The sequence below is a fragment of the Artemia franciscana genome, chromosome 16 (genome assembly GCF_032884065.1).
Source record: "Artemia franciscana chromosome 16, ASM3288406v1, whole genome shotgun sequence".
Classification (NCBI taxonomy): Eukaryota; Metazoa; Arthropoda; class Branchiopoda; order Anostraca; family Artemiidae; genus Artemia; species Artemia franciscana.
The window spans coordinates 36023078-36049469 of NC_088878.1; the positions used below are offsets into that span (position 1 = coordinate 36023078).

The window sequence follows — 26392 nt, forward strand, 5'->3', positions numbered from 1 at the left end:
CCAAGGCAAAAATCTAACTATGTCGTCATTGTCAAGAACACCTTGAGTGATCCTACCAGGGTCGTATACAGCGGAGGAGTTACCCGATTTGAGCACACTCCTACGAAATTTTTATCCGACATGAACAGAATTGACAAAAACTCACATAAAAAAATTTTTTTGTCTTTGGTAAAGTTTTTTTGTGAATACCCCCCCCTCCCCCCAAAAATAAACCCTGGATACAGCCACGGATCCTGTGAACTAGCCATATTTGCAAAAAAAACGCATGAGCATATTTCAAGACTTTTTTTTTTACAAAAGCAGGTTTGGGCGTCATGAACTGAGCAAAATCTATGGATAAACACATTGGCAATTCCATTTGAATAAATCTTTTTACTGCCATTAATGTCAAAGAACAAGATAATTCTAGGTCATCCACAATGAACACAAATTTGTCAAATATTTTTGTCAATTGCTTACCTCCGTATGTTTTAAGAGTTCTGCCAACTGTAGTGGGTATTTGCAAATTCTTTGCACCGGGGTGAGGAGAAAACCGTCTAAAGCAATATCTGCCATTCCTCGCAAAAGCCTGCACGCCTCTAGAAAGTGAGCAGTTCGTTCGTTGGCATACAAATTCTGCAATTCAGCAACAGCTCTCCCGTGCTGAGTGCAGTAATCAGAATATACCTCAAAACTCGAAATCTGCAAGTGAAAAGAAAATGAATGGAACTGGAACTTGGTACTGGAAGTACCAAGGACAGTCAAAACATTTTTTTTTCGATTGGTTAGTGAAATCTGACATTAGAGAATTGATTAAATTAATTTTATAATTTATAAATTATAAAAATTATATCTTAAAAGTTAAATGACTATATATTTTAAAAATCAGAAAAATATTGAAAATTCCTTTTGAATAGAAAAGACACTCACATGTAATAATTAGGTTCTTGGTTGTAAGAGATTCCGAATGAAAAAAGGTCAATAGAAAATCAGGAAGGTAATAAAACTATGGCCGCAAGCAGCTTGAGAAGGTTTTGCTTCCCCTTGAAGGCGTAAACTTGAAGGATAAAATTGTCTGATTCCACTATACATTTAGGAGAGATTAATTTAAGGGCAAGAGAACTTTGTTTTTATTATATCATCCTTGAAATGACCTTGGCATTATATATCCCCTTTGTCTTTTTACAAATGAAGTTCGTTCTAAAACGTGTAGCCTAATATTTTTCGTTATTGTTTAATATTATTTTAATTTGGACTTAAATTATAAAGAATCATGACTAATGGTAAATTGGCAACCTCTATCGATGTTAAGTTTAAAATCCGAGGGGCTGTCCACTTGCAAAAATCGAACACATTCGGTAGCACGCACCATGTGTGGCGATATGTCCCTTGCACACTTTGTGGTGTGCCAAACCAAGCAAAACGAGTCAAAGTGTGGCGGGTGTGCCATGCGTGGCACAAAAAATAACGCTTAAAGGTGCAAACTAGATGGCACAAAGTTAGCACCCCTCGTTTAAAATCCTGACTTAATAATAAATAATATTTTTGTTTACAGCCTTAGAGACGTCAGAAGGTAAAAGTCTGATTTATAAACGGCTTTAATTAATTAATGTGTGGGTACGTCTTATTTATGAGAGAACATAAATACCTTTTTTGTTCAGCGCAAAAACTTACTTGGCAACCGACTATTTTGGCACACGTGAATAGTTAAACAATTTTATTTATTCACAAGGTCGTCTGAGAGATATAATTAATAAGATTGATTAAGAACTGAATCAATTTTTTTTTAATCTATTTCGGCCATTTTCAGTTTCATTTTCAGTTATGCTTTGTTTTAACTGTTTTAATTGTGGTTCCATTTTTATTTATTTTTATTATTTTCTACTATTTAAAGACATTTGCATGCCAAAGAAAACACAATTCTACAGACGTATATGCTCTGAAACCATAAAGTAATCTAACAAAATGGGAGTACGTAGAATAGGCATAACTTTAATTGCAAAAAAAAAGGCCTAAAGTACCAAAAAATAGTAAAAATGTACTAAAAATGTACAAGGTAGTAAAAACGTAAAAAATAGAATTTTAGAATTGATTGGATGTAAACTTAAAAGACCATTTGCTCGTATAACATTAGGAACAATCAGGAATTCAGATTTTTTTTTTTAAGAAGATCAAAATGTAGTTTCGGTAGTAGTGGACGCCAAATTTAAAAAAAGAAGAAAGTGGACGAAAAAACGGACGAATAAAGCCTAAAAAATGGCACCAAACAAATTGTCAAATTTAAATAATTGATTTTGTTTATTGGTTTTGACGGCAAAATTGACTGTGGCAACACTGACGAAAATGTGATACTGCCCTACAACTTCGTAAAACTCCAAAAGAAAAATTGTTGAACATCGCGGTTTTTAGGTATGGGTAGACCTAAAGTGTCCAACGGGTAAAAAAAAAAAATTCAATTTTGATGCCCTTGTACTTTGAATGCCAGAGGTAATAATGTGACCATAAAAAAATTCTGATTCCATGAGGCTCGTGACCAAAAAGTTTTAAATTTACCGTAATGAGCTGAGCTACAAAGCAGTTTTAATTTGTTCTCAAAATGTTGGCTAGAATGGCAATTTACGGAACTTGAGTGAATTCACAGCGAAAAAGAGAGCTTACTTGCAAAAAACAGGTTTTTAACCAATCTGGTTTTTAAAAGGCGGGGTTATTTGGCTTCTCTTTCTGGCATCCACTTAAGGAATATTAAGATTGGCTTACGAAAACACGTCAAAGAGATAAACCAATAAAATCAAAGTGCACTTTTTCCAAGGAATTAAATGTAATCTCTCTTTGTTTAATTGGTTAATTGTGAGTGGAGACTTACATGCCGGAGAAAACAAGAGCCTATTCCAGTTTCATTGGGCTTTTCCTGATTGTATGAGGATTCAAGGTCACGCAAAAACCTTTTCTGGAATTCATAAAGGGGCCCAATGTTACCAAATACTGTAACTATCTGGTCCGAAGAAAACATGTCTTGACGTCGCTGCATTTGAGCCATATATCTGAAAAACAAACAAATCTTTAAAAACAATTTTTACGTGCTTACACATGGAAAGGAGGGAAAGGAGGTATCACTCAATGTTTTGAAGGAGCCTCCTCCCAGATATTGGAAAAGTGAAAAACCTCTATACTAAAGGTTGTTACATAATTTATTAATGTATTTCAAGTCGTATCTGACATATTCACACTTTTGATGAAAGTGTAAAAAAGTTTTGCCATATTTTTCTTTTCATATTTTGCCTTTTTTTTATTTTCCAAAGAGACCAATCAGAAGAAGAAAAGGAAGGAAAACTTCAGTTTTGACGTATTTTTCTTTTCATATTTTGCCTTTTTTTTTAATTTTCCCAAGCAACCAATCAGAAGAAGAAAAGGAAGGAAACCTTAAGTTTTGCCACATTTTTCTTTTCATATTTTGCCTTTTTTTTTATTTTCTCAATCGACCAATCAGAAGAAGAAAAGGAACGAAACCTTAAGTTTTGCCATATTTTTCTTTTCATATTTTTCCTTTTTTTTTATTTTACCAAGCGACCAATCAGAAGAAGAAAAGGAAGGAAACCTTAAGTTTTGCCATATAAACAATTTTTACGTGCTTACATATGGAGAGGAGGGAAAGGATGTATCACTCAATGTTTTTGAAGGAGCCTCCTCCCAGAGATTGAAAAAGTGAAAAACCTCTATACTAAAGGTTATTACATAAGTATCTAACATATTCACACTTTTGAGGAAAGTGCAGAAAACTTTTCGCTAAGCTGTTCTCAAAGGGAGAATCACTATGGTACTGTAGATCGGGAGAATCATATGTGGACCAAAATATACCGCCCCGCTGATTTTCCCTTTGAGAACAGCTTCAAACAGTTTTCGGCAACTTTTGCAGATAAACTCTTTAGGCGTGATAGCGGTGATTTATGTGATAGTGACAAACTGTAAACCAGAATTTAAATATTTTTTGGATAATATTTGAAGCTATTCCAAAGGATGAATATCTTTTCTGCTCGACACCTGCCCCCCCCCCACAAAAGTTTTACTTGAATTATTTGCATAGCAAAATACTAGATTGTATGCGCTCTTACTTTCTACGTAAATCATATTTTTACTCGATTTTCCATGCACTACATTTATGTTTTATAACAATTCTTTATTCTCGTTTCTATTTCCATAAATTTCAAATGCAATGTATGCAACGCTAATGTTTTACGACAATGGTGTTGTAGAACAATTGCGTTTTACAACATGGTGTTTGACAACACTATGTAAAACACTTTAAGCAGTGTTTTAAAATAGATTCATATTCTCGTTTCTATTTTCAGCAAGTTCAAATGAAGTGTGTCAAACGACAGGTTTTTACAGAAATATTGATGTTAAAGAATTTAAAGAATAGTAATTGTTTTACTAAGTAATTGTTTTATAAATTGTTTGTTTTATAAACAAACTTATTTTTTTATTTGTTTACTTTTGTTTACTTTTTATTTGTTTATTATTTGTTTACTTTTTTTATTTATTTGTTTTATAAACTTATTGTTTTATAATAGTAATTGTTTTACTAAGATTGTTTTACTAAGAATTTAAAACGACAGGGTTTTACAGAAATATTGATGTTAAAGAATTTAAAGAATAGTAATTGTTTTACTAAGTAATTGTTTTATAAATTGTTTGTTTTATAAACAAACTTATTTTTTTATTTGTTTACTTTTTTTACTTTTTATTTGTTTATTATTTGTTTACTTTTTTTACTTATTTGTTTTATAAACTTATTGTTTTATAATAGTAATTGTTTTACTAAGAATAGAATTGTTTTAAAGAATAGTATTTTACCACGCTATCTACAACACTTAAAATAGTGTTTTGCAACAATTCTTCTCTTTTCTATTTTCAGCAAGTTCGAACGCAGTGTATACAACTCTAGTGTTCTACAACAAGTATTGTAAAACAACTGTGATTAACAACATATATTTTAAGACCCAATGCAAAAACAATGAAAATAGTGTTTTCAAACAATTCCATCTCCTCGATTACATTTTCAGCAACTTCAAATACAGGGTATACAACAATAGTGTTTTACAATAACTGTGTTGCAAAACAACTGTGTATAACAACATATGTTTTACAACACTATGTAAATCACTGAAAATAGTGTTTTACAACAATTCAATCATCAAGTTTCTATTTTCAGCAAGTTCAAATGCAGTGTATGCAACAATAGTGATTTACAAAAATAATGATGTAAAATAAAAGTGTTTTACAACATAGTATTTTACAGCACTATGTAAAACACTGAAAAAAGTGTTTTACAATTATTCCTTCTCCTCGTTTCTATTCTCAGCAAGTCCAAGGTACAACAAATTTGTTCCACAAATATCGCTAATGTAAGTTAGGTGGGAGAATCTTTCCATGGAGAAATTTCTCGTGGGGGAAGGGAATTTTCCATGGAGAAATTTCTCGTGGGGGAAGGGAATTTTCCATGGAGGGGGAGCTAGATTTCCCGAAATTATTTAAAAAATTATAAACAATTAAATAAAAAACCAAGTTTTTTCAACAGAAGGTAAGAAGCAACATTAAAACTTAAAACGAACGGAAAATATTACGTATTTGAGATGGGTTAAAACTCGCTCTTACGCTAAAGTTCCTTTTTTACTTTTAAAAAACATTATTATTCTAATTAGCCTCTGTGATTCAGGAATCATTCTTTAACAACTGGAACAAAAATCAAACTTAGGTTATTAAAAGGTTTTTATTAGTTAAAAAAAAGTAAAATTAATGTGCAAATTTTGTTTTAATTATTCATATTCGGCGAGCCAAATTCAAAACCTGCATTAATTCAAAAATGTTCAGAAATTAAAAAAAAAAATTTTTTTAACTGAAAGTAAGGAGCGACGTTAAAACTTAAAACGAAAATAAATTATTCCGTATATGAAAGGGGCTGTCCCCTCCTCATCGCCCCACTCTTCACGCTAAAGTTTTTTATTGTCTTATAAAGTACGGTTGTGAGAAAGAGTCAAACTTTAGCGTAAAGAGCGGAGCGTTGAGGAGAGGACAGTCCCTTTCATATACAAAATAATTTCTGTCCGTTTTAAGTTTTAATGTCGCTCCTTACTTTCAGTTAACAAAAAACTTATTTTCTAAATTTAATTAAAGGTCTAAAGTGGAACTGGCCAGCCATGACGAAAAAAAAGGAGAGGGAAATCTCAACATGAAGAAAACAAACGGGACTACGGCTGGAAGAAGGAAAAGATAAAACGAAAGCGACGCGGATAATTCACCTGTATGAAAAAAAAGGCGTCTAAAAACGCTGAAAAAGCAAAGATAATTACAAAAAAAAACCTAATATCAAATAAAATCCAAAACCAAGAAATAAAACAACAAATATCAATATCTACAATTGTCGCTACTGTGACTGAGTGTCAAAGAAGCTAAATAGAGTAGTATTGCATAGTTGAACTCAGTCACAGTAGCGACAATTGTAGATATAGATATTCGTTGTTTTATTTCTTTGTTTTAGATTTTATTTGATTTTTTGTTTAGTTTTTATCTTTTTTTCTCAGCGTTGAACACGCCTTGTTTCATACAGGCGAAATATCCGCTTCGCTTTAATTTTATCTTTTCATTCTACTGGCTGATTCCCGCTTTTTTTTTCTTCAATTAAGATTTCTCTCTCTTTGTTTTATTCCTGGAGTATCCCATAAAAACATCATACCTCAAAACCTTTCTTACTCCCCCCCTGCGATTATCTTTGTCACACATGTCACCTAACATTTATGTTGACGTAAAGCTCCCTTATTATAGTCGTGAAGTTATAACAACGATACTTTTTTTTTATAGTTTTTTTGTTATACCAAAAACTTGCAGTAGACAATTTTTTTTTAAGTTCTGCCACAGAGAATATGAAAAACGGTAAAACTCTGATTTTCGGTAATTTGGTGTGAGAAGACAGGGGAAAGGAGGAAATATTAGCATTACTTCACCGTCTGCCGACGTCATTAAAACTTATGACGTCTGCCGACGTCATTAAAACATAAAACTTAAAAAAGAATTGGACAGTTGAAGTTATAAATCTATACTTTTACAGCGTTACAGATGAAATTTATCAACTAATTTTTCTTGAAAATATGATTTAATCAGAACCTTTAATCCAATCTGAACAAAGGATGCATAGATCAAGAACGTAATAAGAGGGATTCAGTCCCCTCCTCCCACGAAGCCTAATTTTCCGATTTTTTAGGAACTTTTCAATCAAATTTACAAAGTTCACTTATTGAATTTTGATTTCATTTTGTTCATTTTTTCAAAAATGAAAAATTCAATTTTTTGCTAATGCCTTCCCCCCCCCCAAAAAAAAAATCCTGCGTAAGTGCCTGGCTTAGGTTATCTTGGGAAGATCTTGGCAGGTTAAGCAGACCAAGTATGTGCTGGTGACATGATTTAGGGTTTTATACCGTAGGCTTCATGCATTTTAAAGTGCCTGGAAAGACGAATCCACAGTAGTTTAGCTTTAGGGCAATAAACTATTGTGAAGAGATAAAATGCCAAGAAATTTAGGAAGATCATTCCAAGGTAATAGAAAATTAGTTTAGTAAAGCCATAAAACAGAATTCTGCCCCGAGACAAAATTTTTTTTTTCTTAAAAGAAAAGATTTTTTATAAAAAGAACCTTACCGTTGGAGAAAATGCCAGATGCTAGATGGTACTCAAGGCAGTATCAAGAAAGAGTACCGGTTTTGAGCCCCCCCCCCCTGAAAGGTTTGTCCGACTCGTAAAAAAAGTAATAAAAATGCATACAAACAAATTTTTGATTCGTTTCGTAAAGTTCTTTTCTTATACCCCCCTCCCTCCGACCAAAAATCCTTGATACGGCAGTAACAATATTTTTTTTTACATTAAAATTAGTTTTCACTCTAACTACTTCTCGCGCGCTTTGATCTGCTTAGCATAGTTTAATCCCTGATTTCCCATCATTTAAAGGAGTATTTTTGGAACAACCGTTCATTATGGCATACACTCTTGCCAACTTTTTTTGTTCAAAATGAAAAATTCCCCTTTAAAAAAAATCCTACGATTTTTCGCACAGAAAAATCAGAGTCATCCAAAAATCCCATTAAAAGTAGAAAGTGATGCAAAAAAGAAATGCTCAAGTGGTCTGCTGGCTAAAGGGCAATTCTAAACACCAATCCTGCCCTATATTTCTTAGGGAGTACCATATTTTATATTTTTGTTTTCAAATTTATCTTGTTTTGCAAATTTTACTTACCCAGTTTTTATTTTGTTAAATTACACCATCACCGAAAGTGCATATGCTGATAAAATTCGGAAGTGATCAAAACATAGCTCACAAACTAAAAACAGATAATTTGACAAACCATGAAAAATGCTGCGAGGTTAAAATGGCTAGGAAAAATGGTTAAGAAACAGGTCAAATTACCCTTTTTATTTTTAGATGTAGAAGTAAAAAAAAATATCTTTTAAATTTTTAAAGATAATATGTAATTTTTTCAAGGCAATGCGGGTACAATTTTGGTTACTTTTTTTTAATGGTCCTCCTCATTTCTAAAATGAATTTCTATATAGGTGCGTGAACAAGATACTTACCCTTCGACAATATCTTCTAGGTGCTTCACATAATCTCGTTCCGTTTGGAGTATTTCATTGACCACGTTTGACCTCAATTGAGCAATAGAAGTATGTTTTTCAGGTTCTTTAATACCTTGACTAGATTTTACCTGGAAATATAAAAATTAGAATTAAAATGGAACTAAGGGCTTAAAAATCATAAAACAATTCTCTATGCACTCAGTGACTCCATAGGTACTTTAAGAGGTGTCATAGCCACTACTCTTGTCTTCCTTTAATGATTTAAGATGACGAAGAAGTTTAACGGCGATTCCCTCCAGATAAAGTTGTTATTAGTTTTCTTCAAGACGCAGGTGCTTGTTACGAAATAGGGAACGTTTCGCTAAATAGGGAACGTTCTCTAAGATATTTGAAAGGGCAATGCTCAAACGTCTGGTGAAATTTTTTTTTCGATCAGCATCAATTTGGGTTTCACGCATTCTACAGAACATGCTTGTAAAAGACTTCTTCAGTTTATACGACGATCTTTAGATTCTAATCTTATTCCTGTAGCCATTTTTCTTGATATAGACAAAACTTTTAACAGCCTAACACATAAGATTCTCATTGGTAAACTTTGTCATGTTGGTGTCCGTGGGGAAGCATTGTCTTGGTTCTCGTCATACCTAACTGACAGATCTATCGCCACGGAAGTTACAGACGAAAAAGTTCCAATAGAATATGGAGTACCCCAAGGTTCTATTCTTGGGCCAACCCTCTTCCTCATCTATGTGAACGATCTCTACCGACTTTTTAACACCCCAATTAACAATGTTTGTTGTGGATTGTGTCACAAATCTTACTCTCAGAGTACGTTGGTGTTCACACCTGATAGTCGAGAGGAATTAATAGCATTTGCAGATGACACTACTTTAGGTGCTGCAGCACCGGATGAATCATCACTTATTCTAAAGCCTCAAGCGATGACTGGGAAAATACTCTTTTGGTTTGACATAAATCAACTAACTTTAAATGTAAAAAGTCCTACCTTCTTCTTTTTCTCGTAAAGGTGTGAGCTGTCCCACAATTACTGAGCTTCATGCACCAAGAGGCTTCATAAGTAGTCCCCCGGATCAACATGTGCGATTCCTGGGGGTTCTTTTGGATAAAAGTTTATTATTTAAGTGGCATGTTCAAATAATAAGAGTGAAAATTTCCCGTGGACTTGGGATCATCCGAAAATTAAAGCGTTTATTTCCTTTCCCTATCTTCCGTCTTTTATACTTCTCACTGATTTACCCTTATATATGTTACTGTTCGTCTGTGTGGATGTCCAGATTTCCCTCGGTACTTGCTCCTATTTATAATCTTTACGAGAAAGCGGCAAGAATTCTCCAGTCGGCTACACATACTCCTCTTGACCTCCTCAAAATTAAAGATATTTATGTTTTATCTCTATCTTCGTTGGCATATCAATACTTCCAGGGAGATCTCTCATGTTATTTTTCGGGAATGCTTAAACTAGTAGGGGAAGTAAATTTGTATATGGTTCGTAACCGGGAGGATGTGATGATTCCAGCTAGTCCCTCGGTTCGTTCAGACTTCGGCCTGGCTGTGACTGTCGGGCGTGCTTGGAACTTGGTTCCCGCTGAGATCCGGCATTAATTGTTTCTTATTGTTTATTTATTTTTTTTTTATTTTTTGGGTTGTTGTTTTGTTGGTGTTGCATCCTCGAAGACGCGAGAATTTTAATTTGTATTTTGTTGTCGGGTGATGTGGGGGTCGCTGTTTCGTGGGGACTACCGGTGAGTTGATTTCTTTTCCTTATATACTTATATTTAGATGTTGGTTAGTATGTTTATGACAATTTTCATAATTCTTTATTTATTGTATGCCGTTTTCCAAATAACGGGCCATTGAGCCCTTTGGGATATTGTTTTTGTTATTGTTATTTTATGAAAATAAATAGAACTTGAACAAATGGTTGCAGATGTTTGTAACGTAATAGGGATTGTTTACTTATTGTTACTTATTACTTATTGTTTACTTTGAGGGTGATGCGATCTCGTGTTACTTGATAGATTTATTGGAAACGACGCAGTCTTGCCTGACATGTTAGATCTCAAGGTGCGCTAGTCACGGTGTGGAACCTAGATAATATGAAATGTGTACTTTTGTGTACTTTTTTTACATGTGTACGGGGTGTTAGGTAATGACGGCGCACACATGGGTGTTACGTAATGATGGCACAAACGTGGGATGTTATTTGCGGCGCAGACGTGGGTTTTACGTAATGGTACACACGTGACTTTTACGTAATGATGGGGTACACATGGGATGTCATGTAATACTATAGTACACCTGTGTGTTACATAATAGGGAATGTTAATCTGTGTTAAGGATGACCCATTCACGCGTGACTTGTTTCTTCAGGCCCCGTGGGGAGTCCGTGCTTGTAACTGAAGAGGACACGCACGTGGAGCATTACGTAATGACGATGCACACGTGAGTGTTACGTAATACTTTAAGAGATTTTGTTTCTTCAAGTTTTCGTTTTTATTTCAAGGCGTTTTTTCGAGATTCAATTTTCTTTCAAGATGTCTTTTTCTCTGGGAACCTTTATATTCCAAAGATTTTTTTCGCATTAGGATTCGAAAGATATTTCACCGCAACGGAATGGGGCACCATACAACTGGACCATGAAAGCCTTTCGAATATTTTTATGTGAGGAATATTTTCTACGTGATAACATATTACACGAATAGAAAATTCATTGTCCCGCTTTCTTGAATGATTAATCGCATCTTTCCAACCCTTTCAATATGAGAGAGCGCAAGCATCTCAATGCTATTGATTTTGATTTACTAAGGGCACCTGTCTGTTACATTGTATTAATTTAAATATTGAAATTAGCAAAATCACATTTGAATGAGCCGTAAGTATCACGTCTTATGCACCAGAAGCCTCATCACTTACATAGTAATAATAAGAAAATATCAACTTCACAATTCTTTAGAGGTAAATTTAAGCCATATTAAGAAATATTTCTGAGAGGTCTTAATGAAAATGCACCGTTTCTATTGCTCTATTAGACACACCTGCAAGAAAAAGGAATCAAATTTTTGTATTCGGTTATTTCTGAGAGGCTTTAATGGAAATACCACATTTCTTTGAGCCAAGACTATGCATATTGACCCCACCATGAAAATATATGGCTGACCCACCCTAGCAGTCAGTTCTAGGGGGTTGTTATTAGAGATAAATTTTAGTCATATTAGAGATATTTCTGGGAGGTTTTGATGAAAATGCCTTCGTTTCTATTGCTCTATTAGATGAACCTGCATGCTACATTCTATTAACTTAAATCTTGGTATTAGGAAAATGACATTTCGAATGAGCCGTAAGTATTGCACTACACCATGGTGACATCAATTTTGCCACGGCGACATCAATCGCTTGGACTAACGGGTTCTACAACTTAAAGTTAAGCTGGAGGCTGTTCAAATATTTTTTTTTCGACGGAGGGGGACTGAAATCTAACACTCAGTCAAAGAAACGGGAAATTTTCATTAAAAGGCTCTCAAAAACACCTCTTAATATGGGTTAAATTTACCTCCAATAACAACCCCCCCCCCCGGAATTGGTTACTAGGGTGGGCCAGCCACATATTGTCACGGTGGCGTGAATATGCATAATCTGTGCTCAAAGAAACGTGGCATTTTCATCAAAGCCTCTCAGAAACAACCGAATACAAAAATTAGTCTCTTTTTTCTTGCAGATGCGTCTAGTAGAACAATAGAAACGATCTATTTTCATTAAGAACTCTCAGATATATCTCTTACCGTGAAGTTGATATTTTTTCTTATAATTACTGATGTAAGTAACAAGACCTTTGCACAAGGCGTAATACTTACGGCTCATACAAATGTGATTTGGTAATATCAAGATTCAAATAAATAAAATGTAACAGAGAAGCTCGCTTAATAAATCAAAATCAATAATATTGGGATGCTTGCGCGCTCTCATATGGAAAGGGTTAGAAACATGTGATCCATTTAATCTTTCTAGAAAGTGGTACAGGGAATTCTCCGTGCGTGGAAAGGGTTATTACGTAGAAAATATTCCCCGTATAAAAGTATTAGAAAGGCTTTCATGGTCCAGTTGTCTAGCACTCCATTCTGTTGATGGGAAATCTCTTTCGAATCTTATCGCGAATAAAAATCTTTGGAACATAAAGGTTCCCTGACAAAAAGTATCTTGAAAGAAAATGAGATTCCAAAGAAAACTCCTTGAAAGAAAAATGAAATCCTGAAGAAAAAATCTCCTAAAGTATTATGTAACATCCACGTGTGCATCGTCAAGACGTAACATCCCACGTATATTTCCTCCTCCGTTACAGGCGGGAATTCCCCATAGGCCCTAAAGAAACAAGTCATACGACAATGGGTCAGCCTTAGCAAAGGTAAACATTCCCTATTATGTAGCATACAGGTGTACTATAGTATTACATAACATCCCATGGGTGCTCTGTCATTACGTAACAGTCACTTGTGTTCCGCCATTACGTAAAACCCACGTGTGCACCGTTATCACCTAAAACGCTAAGTGCGTGCCCTCCTCATGGGTCCCTGAAATCTAGCATGTCACGCGAGATTACCTCATCCCCAATAAATCTACCAAGTCACGCAAGACTGCATCATCCTAGACGTAAGTAAACATTCCAAAGACTCCCCCGCTTCACTAGCGAGCCTTGAGATCTAACATATCATTCTCAATAAATCTATCGATTCACGCAATATTGCATCATTCTCAACATAAATAAACAATCCCTATTACGTAACAGACAACTGCAACCATATGCATAAGTACAGATTCCATATTACATAACAAGCACCTGCATCTTGAAGAAAATTAACAACAACTGCGTCTTGAAGGAATCGCCGTTATACTTCTTCGTCATCTTACATCATTAAAGGTAGAAAAGAGTAGTAGCTTTAGCACCGTTTAAAGTGCCTATGGGGTTATTCTGAACGCCAAAGAAAAAGGTTAAGAAGGTTTTTATTTCATTTTCTACGAATTTTCCCAAGCGACAAATCAGAAGAAGAAAAGGAAGGAAACCTTATGCCATATTTTGCTTTTCATATTTTTCCTGTTTTTTTAATTTTACCAAGCGACCAACCAAAAGAAGAAAAGGAAGGAAACCTTCAGTTTTGCTATATAATCTCCCACAAAGGGTTTTTGTTTTCTAGTTTTAGAGAGAAATAAAAGATATATAGTTAAGGAATTAGAACTCAGGGTAAATTTATGACACGCATGTTTGGGTAGGTGGTAATTGGCAATTGGCTATAAACGCGTTGGGATTTTATTTAAGGTGAAGACAGAGCCTAAAATCCATAGCCTACACACTATTTTCACAGCATAAACAAAAAAAAATCTAAAAATTGTTGCACATTATTCAAATAAGAATCAAAAATTTTGATAAGAAGAAGAAGAAACTTGATACAAAAACTAAATTAATTCCTTTTGAAAAACTAAAATTTCCTTTTGAAAAACTAAATTCCTTTTAAAAAACTAAAAAAAAAATTGAAGTCGATTTAATACTTACACTCAAAAAGTAAAGTAAGACGGAACTAGACCCTTAAGGTCCAAACAGGCGGTGCTGATCTTCATTTTATGGCCCTTCAGCCAGGAAGTGCAATGGGGGGTTGGGGGCCAGCCATCCTGTGCTTTCACACACCCTTCCAGCTTACCTTCCCCAGATTTCTCCAGGTACCTATTTAGAGCTGGGTCGACTCAGGCTGAGCTTACAGAGTCACGCCGCTGACCCCCGTCCCAAACTAAATAACTGGTCATAACTGGGATTGAACCCGTGTTTTTGTACAAAGAATTCCCACGCCAGAGCGCCAACGACTCAGCCAGGAAAAAAAACACCGTAAAAAAAGAAAGACCTTGCAGAGTTACAGTCACTGAATAGTCCTATTTCGTGTAATCTCCATTCACTACTTATTTGTGAGCTGCAGAAGAGTGTTAAGTGGCTAGGGTTAGCACTTAAATTGAAAAAGAAGAAATAGGCAAGAGATCCTGACGAAAATCACACCATCAATTCAGCATGTCAGAGAACTGTTTTAAAGATTTCAAGCAAACACATTTAGTTGTGTATTTTTCCGAAAGCCATGATCAAGGATGCGTGTTTTTTATTGATTGGCGTTGTGTTGTCATGAGTTGTCAGCCGTATCAGCAGTAGCAGTAAATGATTAGGGTTAAAGCAGGAGAGGCTAAGTAACTACCACAGCTTTGAAGGGTATTGGCCTCTTGCGGCATTCTGTTGTGATGAGTTATCAGCAGTAGCAGTAGTGGTCAGGAGCTAGGGTTAAGTGGCTAGTGGATAGGTAACTAGTCTAGTGGATAGCAAATGGATAGGCTAGTGGATAAGTAGTAGTGGTCAGGAGCTAGGGTTAAGTGGCTAATGGATAGTTAAGTGACACAGCTTTGCAGTGTATTAGTTTCAGGCGGTGTTGTGTTGAGATAAGCTGCCAGTACTAATAGTACCAATATTTGGAGTCTAGTTAATGTAAGGTCTTTGATCAAACTTAAAAGAAAATGTTTTTGATATTTAGAAGTCTAGGTATATAAACTTACCTTCACAAAAGTTGCGGGTAGCCACCCACTCGTTGCTCCACAGGTTCCATACCACCAATCATCATAAGAATGTTGTCCGATCAGAATACTGTCACCTTTGCGGAAGCTAAGCTCCCCTGGTCCTTCTCCTTTATAGTCATACAGGGCGACAGCATCCAGGAGTTCTTCCCTTATTGCAAGTGGGTCCAAGACTCTTTCATTGTACCTCTGAGTAACCTCGTCAACGTCCAAATCATCTTCGGAAGAGTATCCTACACCAAGATCCACTTCACAGCCTTCCGGTGACGGTCGACGTGGCTCTAAATATTAAAAAAGGAATAAGTAAAATTTAGTACCATTTTTGAATACAAAGTCACTAAAAATTCTCAAACTTATGAAGTCACCTAAATAAATCACCAAATGGACCTGAGATCAGCATTAAATGGCCGATGGTGGTAATTACAACCTTACTCTAGACCATCAACACATGATGAATATCCTTTGGGTCCCAATTAAGCCGCACCATCTGGTGCGGATGTTGCTTTTGAAGAGCCAAGATCCAAACTTATATACATAACAAAAGAATTACTTAAAGGAACGTTTTTATCCATAGAAGGGATCACATTTTTTTCGAAAAATTGCAAAAGTTTGCCCTTTAAACCGTCTCGGACTTCCTAGGATGGCTGATGCGCCCCTCTCTGCGGGTACCCTTGGTTACCAAAAGGGTTTTTGAAAATTTTAGTGTCATATTTTTATATAAATAAAATGGTAGGATGAAGCAATTAATATTATCCAGAAGCTTTCGTCTTGCAGAATGAGCAAAAACGAGCATAAGAAAACAAGAGAAGGCCATACTTTAAGTGACTACAAAAGCGGGATACTACTCCCGTCCCCTGAAAAAACTAATTTCAGAAAAATGACACAGTAGTATAATACAAAAGGATGTTCAGTTCATACTAGGTTGTAATTAACTAAACACCAGTAAAACTAATTAAAGAAAATTTAACACACAAGAAAACTATATATATAAAATATCAGATAACAGGCATAAGAATTTAAGAAATAAAACTGTACCACACACCCATTTATGAGGGTCTCAGAACAATATCCCCACAACCCCAACACAAAACTTGAAGTCCTTTTACAACTCCCGAAAAAAAATTCCCTGAAAGAACTAAATTTACCCAGCCGAGACAAAACAAGGTGAAAGGACCAGAAGTAAACTTTAAAATACTTATTTTAAACTGTACCACACACCCATTTTGTGAGGATCTCAGTATAATAATTTGAGCCTCCCCCCCAACCCAACAAAAAATTTGAAGTCATTTTCCCCCTCCCCCCAAAAAAAAATTCCCTGAAAGTTCGAACTCAATATACCCAGCCGAGACAAAACAAGGTGGAATGACCAGAAGTACAACTTTGGAATCACTTATTTTGGATTCTTTACCAAGCATGGCAGAAACTATGCCAAGTATCGTGGCACAGCTCCGCCAAGGTAGCGGAGCTGTGCGACACACTTGGCGTTATGGTGTGAATAACGCTAGACCAATAGCTTTCGCATACTGCAGACGGATATTAGAACAGTGACATCGACATTCCTGGCTATCCTAAACGTATTACTAAACAAAAAGCGTAGATATTATAGCCCTCTAGGTCTATTAAACAAACAATCGTGGCTTACCTTTAGTATCATCGTTGTGAAGGGGTTGACTCGATGAACGTCTTAACTTGGCGGTACTGAAATAATTACAAGTTGAATAAATGTTATAATCTATAAATGAACAAAATTGGCAAATATAATAGATTTACAATTAAATTTCGTTCTGCGGGAGGTATATGATTTAATTATTTATTGTCTTTTATTTACTGTATATGAATAAACATCTATCTATCTGTCTTTCTATCAATCTATTTCTGAATAAATCAGAAGGACTCTCAAAACTAAGCCCTCTAGATAGCCCACAAACATATTCGGAATGAAAATAAAATACAGATAGCCTTGAAATCAAAACTTAGAAGAAGCAGTTTCTATGAAGATTAATTAGATTCTCAATCCTAAGCCCTCTAGATAGCCCACAAAGATTTTCGGTTTTGAAATTAAAATGTAGATAGCCCAAAAACATGTTTTGAAATTAAAATGTAGAAGAAGCAGTATTCAATGAAGATTAATTAGATTCTCAATCCTCAGCCCTCTAGATAGCCCACAAACATTTTCAGTTTTGAAATTAAAATGTAGATAGCCCAAAAACATGTTTCGAAATTAAAATGTAGAAGAAGCAGTTTTCAATGAAGATTAATTAGATTATCAATCCTCAGCCCTCTAGATAGCCCACAAACATTTTCAGTTTTGAAATTAAAATGCAGATAGCCCAAAAACATGTTTCGAAATTAAAATGTAGAAGAAGCAGTTTTCAATGAAGATTAATTAGATTCTCAATCCTCAGTCCTCTAGATAGCCCACAAACATTTTCAGTTTTGAAATTAAAATGTAGATAGCCCAAAAACATGTTTTGAGATTAAAATGTAGAAGAAGCAGTTTTCAATGAAGATTAATTAGATTATCAATCCTAAGCACTCTAGATAGCCCACAAACATATTCGGTTTAGAAATTAAAATGTAGATAGCCCAAAAACATGTTTTGAAATTAAAATGTAGAAGAAGCAGTTTTAAATGAAGACTAATTAGATTCTCAATCCTAAGCCCTCTAGATAGCCTACAAACATATTCGGTTTTGAAATTAAAATGTAGATAGCCTTCGAATTAAAATCTAGAAGAAGCAGTTTTCTACGAAGAGTAATTAGATACTCAATCCTAAGCACTCTAGACAGCCCACAAATATATTCAGTTTTGAAATTAAGACGTAGAGAGGCCACAAAATATTTTGAAATTAAAACGTACAAGAAGCAGTTTTCTATGAAGATTAATTAGATTCTCAATCCTAAGCACTCTAGATAGCCCACAAACATATTCAGTTTTGAAATTAAAATGTAGATAGCCCACAAACATATTTTGAAATTAAAATGTAGAACAAGCAGTTTTCTATGAAGATTAATTAGATTCTCAATCCTAGGCACTCTAGATAGCCCACAAAGATTTTCTGTTTTGAAATTAAAATGTAGATAGCCCAAAAACATGTTTTGAAATTAAAATGTAGAAGAAGCAGTTTTCAATGAAGATTAATTAGATTCTCAATCCTCAGCCCTCTAGATAGCCCACAAACATTTTCAGTTTTGAAATTAAAATGTAGATAGCCCAAAAACATGTTTTGAAATTAAAATGTAGAAGAAGCAGTTTTCAATGAAGATTAATTAGATTATCAATCCTAAGCACTCTAGATAGCCCACAAACATGTTCGGTTTAGAAATTAAAATGTAGATAGCCCAAAAACATGTTATGAAATTAAAATGTAGAAGAAGCAGTTTTAAATGAATACTAATTAGATTCTCAATCCTAAGCACTCTAGATAGCCCACAAACATATTCGGTTTTGAAATTAAAATGTAGATAGCCCAAAAACATATTTTGAAATTAAAATGTAGAACAAGCAGTTTTCTATGAAGATTAATTAGATTCTCAATCCTCAGCCCTCTAGATAGCCCACAAACATTTTCAGTTTTGAAATTAAAATGTAGATAGCCCAAAAACATGTTTTGAAATTAAAATGTAGAAGAAGCAGTTTTCAATGAAGACTAATTAGATTCTCAATCCTAAGCACTCTAGATAGCCCACAAACATATTCGGTTTTGAAATTAAAATGTAGATAGCCCCAAAACATATTTTGAAATTAAAATGTAGAACAAGCAGTTTTCTATGAAGATTAATTAGATTCTCAATCCTCAGCCCTCTAGATAGCCCACAAACATTTTCAGTTTTGAAATTAAAATGTAGATAGCCCAAAAACATGTTATAAAATTAAAATGTAGAAGAAGCAGTTTTCAATGAAGATTAATTAGATTATCAATCCTAAGCACTCTAGATAGCCCACAAACATATTCGTTTTTGAAATTAAAATGTAGATGGCCCACAAACATGTTTTGAAATTAAAATGTAGAAGAAGCAGTTTTCAATGAAGATTAATCAGATTCTCAATCCTAAGCCCTCTAGATAGCCCACAAACATATTCGGTTTTGAAATTAAAATTAAGATAGCCCACAAACATATTTTGAAATTAAAATGTAGAAGAAGCAGTTTTCTATGAAGATTAATTAGACTCCCAATCCTAAGCACTCTAGATAGCTCACATACACATTTGGTTTTACAGGACTACGATGCAGATTAAATACTAGATGTGACATTTACACATCAATTGAGAGAAGTCAGTAGATAACAATGGTGACCAAAACGGACGAACCTGACATGATTGCCAGTGATATCTGGACCAGAGTAAAATAGATCTCAAAATAAAAGCTAATGACAAATTCAGCAGCTTCTAGGTCTCCCGCTAAGTAGTCATTGGTGAGCACTGGATAACTCCTTTATATTATATTACTCCTTATTTACTCCTTTATAACACCTTATATTATAATTACTCCTTTATCTATATATTACTGGTGAATGTATTTTTATCGTTATTTTGGTATATAGTATTTATATTATTGGTGAACACTGAGTAACTCCTTTATATTAAATTACTCCTTTATAACTCCTTATATTATATATTACTCCTTTATACCTCCTTATATTATAATCTCATGCTCTTTGAGCTTGTATGCCAAGAAAGCTTCCATAGGGTATAAACCGCCAGCTTCAATTACCCAAATACCTTAAAAGTTATAGCATTTCCGAGCATCTAGCTTAAGCCTCATATTAAGAATAATGATGGGTTGAAAATGTCGATATTCCAGATTCAAGCTAAATAAAAATCGCTCGTTATCAGGATAAATCTACGATTAATAGGCAAGTGATCTGTGCTTATTAGTCCAGCAGGCTCCTTGTGATCTGTGGAGATCACAGGTGTGATCTGTCTCGACATCCTCGGATGTCGAGAGATTTTGCTTTTATGATGACTCTTATTGTAGTTGTTCTATTTGGAATTCGTTTATTTTCAAAAGCGTTTCCCTAAAACGATGTCCGTACACATCGTCTTACTGCAAAAGGACCCAAAGTAAACGAAGCTAACAAGTTCAGATTAAAATCAAGCCTTGAGACATATTATTTTGCAAGCTTCTAAACAAGATTCTAAAGAAATTAAATAAAAAAACAAGTTTTTTTTACCTGAAAGTAAGGAGCGACATTAAAACTTAAAACGAACAGAAATTACTCGGTATATGAAAGGGGCTTTTCCTCCTCGACACCCCGCTCCTTACGCTAAAGTTTTTTATTGTTTTAAAAAGTAGAGTTGCGAGAAAGAATCAAACTTTAGCGCAAGGAGCGGGGTCTCGAGGAGGAAAAGCCCCTTTCATATACGGAGTAATTTCTGTTCGTTTTAAGTTTTAATGTCGCTCCTTACTTTCACTAAAAAAAACTTGTTTTTTTATTTAATTTCTGAAAGTTTTTGAATTAATGCATGTCTGATTTTGGCTCTCCGTACATAAATTATAAAAATGAAATTTGCATATTAATTCTTTTTTTGGCTAAATGGCTTTCTCTTAGTTTTGATCAGACGATTTTGAGAAATAAGGGGTGGGGAAGGAGGTCTAGTTGCCCTCCAATTTTTCGGTTACTTAAAAAGGCAACTAGATCTTTTATTTTTAACGAACGTTTTTATTAGTAAAAAAAAATACGTAACTTAAGAATTAACTTACGTAACAAACTTTTATATTCTTATATTTTTGATTATATATATGAGGGGGTTGGTCCCCTCGTTAATACCTCGCTCTTCACACTAAATCTTGTTTTATCCCAATTCTTTAAGGCCGTAGAATAAATAGTTGAAATTATTAAAAAAAAATTTAGCATAAAGAGCGAAGTATTTATCTCCTCCTAAATACCTCGCTCTTTATGCTAGAGTATTTTTAGAACCCCTCATATGCGTAATAATCTCTGTTCGTTTTAAGTTTTAATGCTTCTCCTTACTTTCAATTGAAAAAACTTTTTCATGGTTACATTTTCATTGTTTTTTTGTTTTTTTTATAGTAATGCTAGAAAGTCCTGCGCCCTTTTCATTGAATTTCTCTTCCCCCATGAAATATTCCTCCAAGGAAAGACCCTCCCATATAGCCCCCTCCCCTGAACCCCACACCCAAACCAAAAAAATCCCCCTGATAACGTCGGTACACTTCCCAGTAACCATTACTGTATGTAAACATTGGTCAAAGTTTGTAACTTGCAGCCCCTCCCCCAGGGACTGTGGGGGGTAAGTCATCCCCAAAGACATAGTTATTATGGTTTTCGACTATGCGGAACAAAATGGCTATCTCAAAATTTTGATCCGTTGACTTTGGGGAAAAAATGAGCGTGGGAGGGGGCCTAGGTGTCCTCCAATTTTTTTGGTCACTTAAAAAGGGCACTAGAACTTTTCATTTCCGTTAGAATGAGCCCTTTTGCAACACTCTAGGACCACTTGGTCGATACGATGACCCCTGGGAAAAAAAAACAAAAAAAAAAAACAAAAAAACAAATAAACACGCACCCGTGATTTGTCTTCTGGCAAAAAAATACGAAATTCCACATTTTTCTAAATTGGACCTTGAAATTTTTTCTATAGGGTTCTCTGATATGCTGAATGCGATGGTGTAATTTTCGTTAAGATCCTATGACTTTTAGGGGGTGTTACCCCGTATTTTCCAAAATGAGGCAAATTTTCTCAGGCTCGTAACTTTTGATGGGTAAGACTAAACTTGATGAAACTTATATATTTAAAATCAGCATAAAAATCCGATTCTTTTGATATATCTTTTAGCATCGAAATTCCGTTTTTTAGAGTTTCGTTTACTATTGAGCCGGGTCGCTCCTTACTACAGTTCGTTACCACGAACTGTTTGATTATTATAAGTTAAGTCGTCAAAATTTAATAAATCAGGTTTTAGAGTATCAAAATTTATCAGATCAACCCATAAATTATAAAAAAAATAGCCGAATGTGCACAAATCGCAAAAATATATTAGAGTCATTCGCTGTAGCGTTGACTAAGTATGGGGTAATGTGTCTCCGATGTTTCAAGTTTTTTCCTCAACCCCTTCATACAGAAAGGATAGTCATATAAACTAGGAAGGGGGAAAATTCAGCCAAGGGGGTTGCACTGGGGGGGGGAGTTTCAAGGAAAAAGTTAATAAGTTCTGAGCTAAATAAAGCACACACTCGCGTGGACCGCACTGCGTCTCTATTTGCTTTTGTAATAAAAATATACTAAAAGCGAGTAAAATCTTTTAACAAGACAATGAAAAAATTTTCTTCGCTTTCTTTTAAATATTTTACCCTTTTTAATACATTTCCATTACAATTGAGCCAAACAAAGCCTTGAAGACAGGGTCGAATAAGTTAGGGGGCTCTAGCCCCCTTACTCTGAATGCTAAATTTTTTAGACTTTCTTGGTATTTCTTATTAAAACTATCAAATGGTTATTTTACTACCCCTCCCCCCCATGAAACAATACTAAATATGTGTCTATCGAGAAGTAAATTACATTGCAAGCTTTCGAGTCGAGATTCAAAAATTAGAAAATTTAAATTTCAAAGTGAATCCTAAGGAATTTCACATAAAAATAATTACATAATCACCTTAATAAACTTTTCAGGTCGTATAAACCGGCTAGACAAAAATCTAATAAAACGTGCTTCAAAGATGTAACATACAAGCAGGAAGCTCAGACCATAAAAAAGCTGAGAATTGGGTTGAAACACACTTCAATTCAAATAGTACTCGAAACTTTGAAGAGCTGAATTTGGCAATAGTGCCAAAACAAAAAATCACCAGCACCATCTGACATTTGGCGATTTGCTCCTTTTGTTCCTATCTAAGATTTAAAAAAAAAAAAATTTAACTGCAAGTAAGGAGCGACATTAAGACTTAAAATAAATAGAAATTATTCCGTATATGAAAGGGGTTGTCCCCTCCTCAACGCCTCGCTCTTTACGCTAAAGTTTGACTCCACAACTTTACTTTTTAAAACAATAAAAACCAAACTTTAGCGTAAAGAGCGAGGCATTGAGGAGGGAATTTTTTTACTGTTTAAGTACTGTTTTTTTTTTACTTTTAATGTTTACTGTATTTTTTACAGTAAAATTTTTTTACTGTTATAAAAAGTAGAATTAAGAGAAAGAGTCAAACTTAAGCGTAAAGAGCGAGGCGTTGAAGAGGAAAAGCTCCTTTCATATACAAAGTAATTTCTGTTCGTTTTAAGTTTTAATGTCGCTCCTTACTTTCAGGTAAAAAAAAACTTGTTTTTTTATTTAATTTCTTCATTTTGAATTGCGGTATTAGTTTACACAGGTGAAATGGCTTAGATATCAGTTCACCGTTTTCTCTCAGACAATTTGTAGTTTCTAACTAATATAAAAAGTAGAATTAAGAGAAAGAGTCAAACTTAAGCGTAAAGAGCGAGGCGTTGAAGAGGAAAAGCTCCTTTCATATACAAAGTAATTTCTGTTCGTTTTAAGTTTTAATGTCGCTCCTTACTTTCAGGTAAAAAAAACTTGTTTTTTTATTTAATTTCTTCATTTTGAATTGCGGTATTAGTTTACACAAGTGAAATGGCTTAGATATCAGTTCACCGTTTTCTCTCAGACAAGTTGTAGTTTCTATCATGATTATTACAAGTATTTTATAATATAATCATTAATTAAAGCATTAATTATGATACTATATTTATCCTATAGTAATAGATTGCATGATAGTGTCTACTTCCTTTACTCATTTACTACATTCTTACTTACTTCGCCAAATTTGTGCTTAAATTTAACCTTAAATTTAATTTGTGCTTAAGTTTGTGCTTACATTTATTCACTAATTGTGAATAAATCGGACAGCCTGAAGCAGCTTAAAGATAAAGTATGGTAAAGGTGGCGCAAACAACGGTCCATTAAAAAACCGCCCTTCCTAAAATATGACAACCAAGTGGACATATACGAAAAGGCTTAATTAGGCTCCAAGCCCCCCTCCCCATCTATAAACATCAATTCTATATGGCCAACCGTCTAACGCTAAACGGAAAGCAGGTCGTCCACGATTGTGATGGGAGGATGTCGTAAAGAAAGATTTAAGGGAAATGGAATTTCCTAGGATGGTGTAAAGAGGGAGGCTTTTAATAGATTAGGATGGAGGAGGAGCGTGCATTGCTGTGTTGGCTTCAGGCGGATTGGTACTGTGGTAAGTTGTTAGCAATAGTACTAGCAGTAGTAATTCCTTCGAATTACCTCTTTTGTGGTTCTTTGAATTATATTTTCCCAATTTGATAGAACAAGTTAGCAAAAATTACTAACTGGTAAAACACACTAATTAGTGAAAAAAAAAAACTGACGTCATGTTTTAAACATTTGAATTGGACAAATTTAAGTGAAGTTTCCGTTATGGCCCCGTTATAGCCCCAGCTGGGGCACTAAACAAGGCATAAAACTTGTGTTTCTTAACGGCTTTAAGGATACAACTGTGAGTAGTTTTAAAATCCCTAAACATTTTTCAAATTGGCTTTAAACTTCCAAGGTCCTTGCCTAGGCTAAGGGGGCCAAAAATCCATTTTAACTTTCCTTTGATTATAGCCCAAGAAAGTGGGATGGATTGATATATGATTTATGGGCTATATTTTGCTTGCAGTGAAGAATTACCGTTATTAGCGTAACTGCTAGAAGATAGTCGACAAAACAAAGGAAATGAAAAAAAATCTTGTTATTGAAAAGAAACAAGTAATTACTTCTTTTATTTCGGCTGACAAGCCGGTATTACTATGACTACAATTCTTGGGAAACCAACAATTTCATTGTAAATGTTACACACGCAACTTATGTTGAATAGTTAATGTGGCCACAGAACACTATCTGTGGTTTTCCGTGGATAAAAGAAGTGAAAGCGAAGAATGTGAACGACGGTTGAACCATTCCATGGTCAGTCATTTCATTAGAAATTCCCACTAGCCCACTGAACTTCAACATAAAACTTTGCAGTAATTTAGCCATAGGTTGGGGAATGAGAAATATTGAACCTTTAAAAAAATTGGGCAATTAAAATGTTAAACCACATAGGACAGTTATTTTCGCCATAAAGGCCAATGTAGATAAGGAAAACATGACAACCGTGGACGCAGCCATTGAAAACTATTTATGGTTTCTTAGTAGATAGGAGGAGAAAAAGTAGATTGTAGATGATTCTTGAACCATTTGGTCGAACATTTTAATGAGACTTCTGATATATACAACATTAAACGTCAGAAGCAGTGACCAAAAGAAAACTTTAAAAAACGCATCAAAATTTATTTATATGCATTTTCATTAATTTTTTACAAGTCGGTCAAATTTCCAGGGGGGTTCAAACCAGGTGACCCCCTTCCCCTGAATACAGTGTTTTAACTATGGCTTTGTCCACCCTTGGCTGTTCTGAGGATAGTGTTGGTTTTTGAATGTTAATAACTGCTGCTGGACCAGGCACGTTATATTAAGTAACATTTCACGGTAAGTAAGTTTATTTTACGTTATGAAGAAAGTCAACATAAAAGCCACAAAATGGAATTTCTGAGCCTGGAATTAGTAAATTCAGAAAATAAATTCAAAAAGAAAATTCATAGAAAGCTTTTCGCACCGTCTTTTCATCGATGACTATCCTGCTCCAACAATCATAAGATCATCATCAGAACTTGAATCTCCATCGCCATACCACATTTTTAATTTTTGAATGATTTGCTAATGATAATTGTGCTCATTTATATACGATGATCAGATGGTTTTATGCACTTTTACGTTAGCGTATTGTGAAAGGACTTGCTTAAACGTGAAATGCTGTCCCGTAGCGTAACCCAGCTTAAACAATTAACCAGAAAATTATGTACGCAGAGTAAAAGCCGCTTAATAAACTTACCCATCATCCATACTTGAGGAGGGAGGAACCTGAGATAACCAAACTGGGTTAGTGGCCTCAGCTGGACTATGAGGTGCTGTGGCACTACTTCCTGGGACGTAGCTTTCAGGTACTGTTGTGCATGAGTTGACTTCAGGTGAACCCTAAAAAGAACTGTGGATGAGACAAGCGCGAACTGGGACAAATTGCTGGCCTTGTAATCAAAGCTCTATATTATTTACTGTAAGTCCCTCTAAATATTAGGACCTAATAACTTTGAAACTTGACTGTGA

At 34.6% G+C, this 26392-nt stretch overlaps 1 protein-coding gene across 1 annotated transcript in view; it reads right to left on the reverse strand.

Annotated features, from left to right (window-relative positions):
* LOC136037398 (uncharacterized) overlaps positions 1–26392 on the reverse strand; it is a 154314-nt gene that overhangs the window by 24614 nt on the left and 103308 nt on the right. The window contains exons 7-12 of the mRNA XM_065720143.1: positions 26121–26263; positions 16859–16914; positions 15199–15497; positions 8599–8729; positions 2843–3020; positions 460–681 (exon numbers count right to left, since the gene is read on the reverse strand). Coding sequence (XP_065576215.1) covers positions 460–681; positions 2843–3020; positions 8599–8729; positions 15199–15497; positions 16859–16914; positions 26121–26263 — 1029 coding nt within the window. The remainder of the gene's footprint in view (positions 1–459; positions 682–2842; positions 3021–8598; positions 8730–15198; positions 15498–16858; positions 16915–26120; positions 26264–26392) is intronic.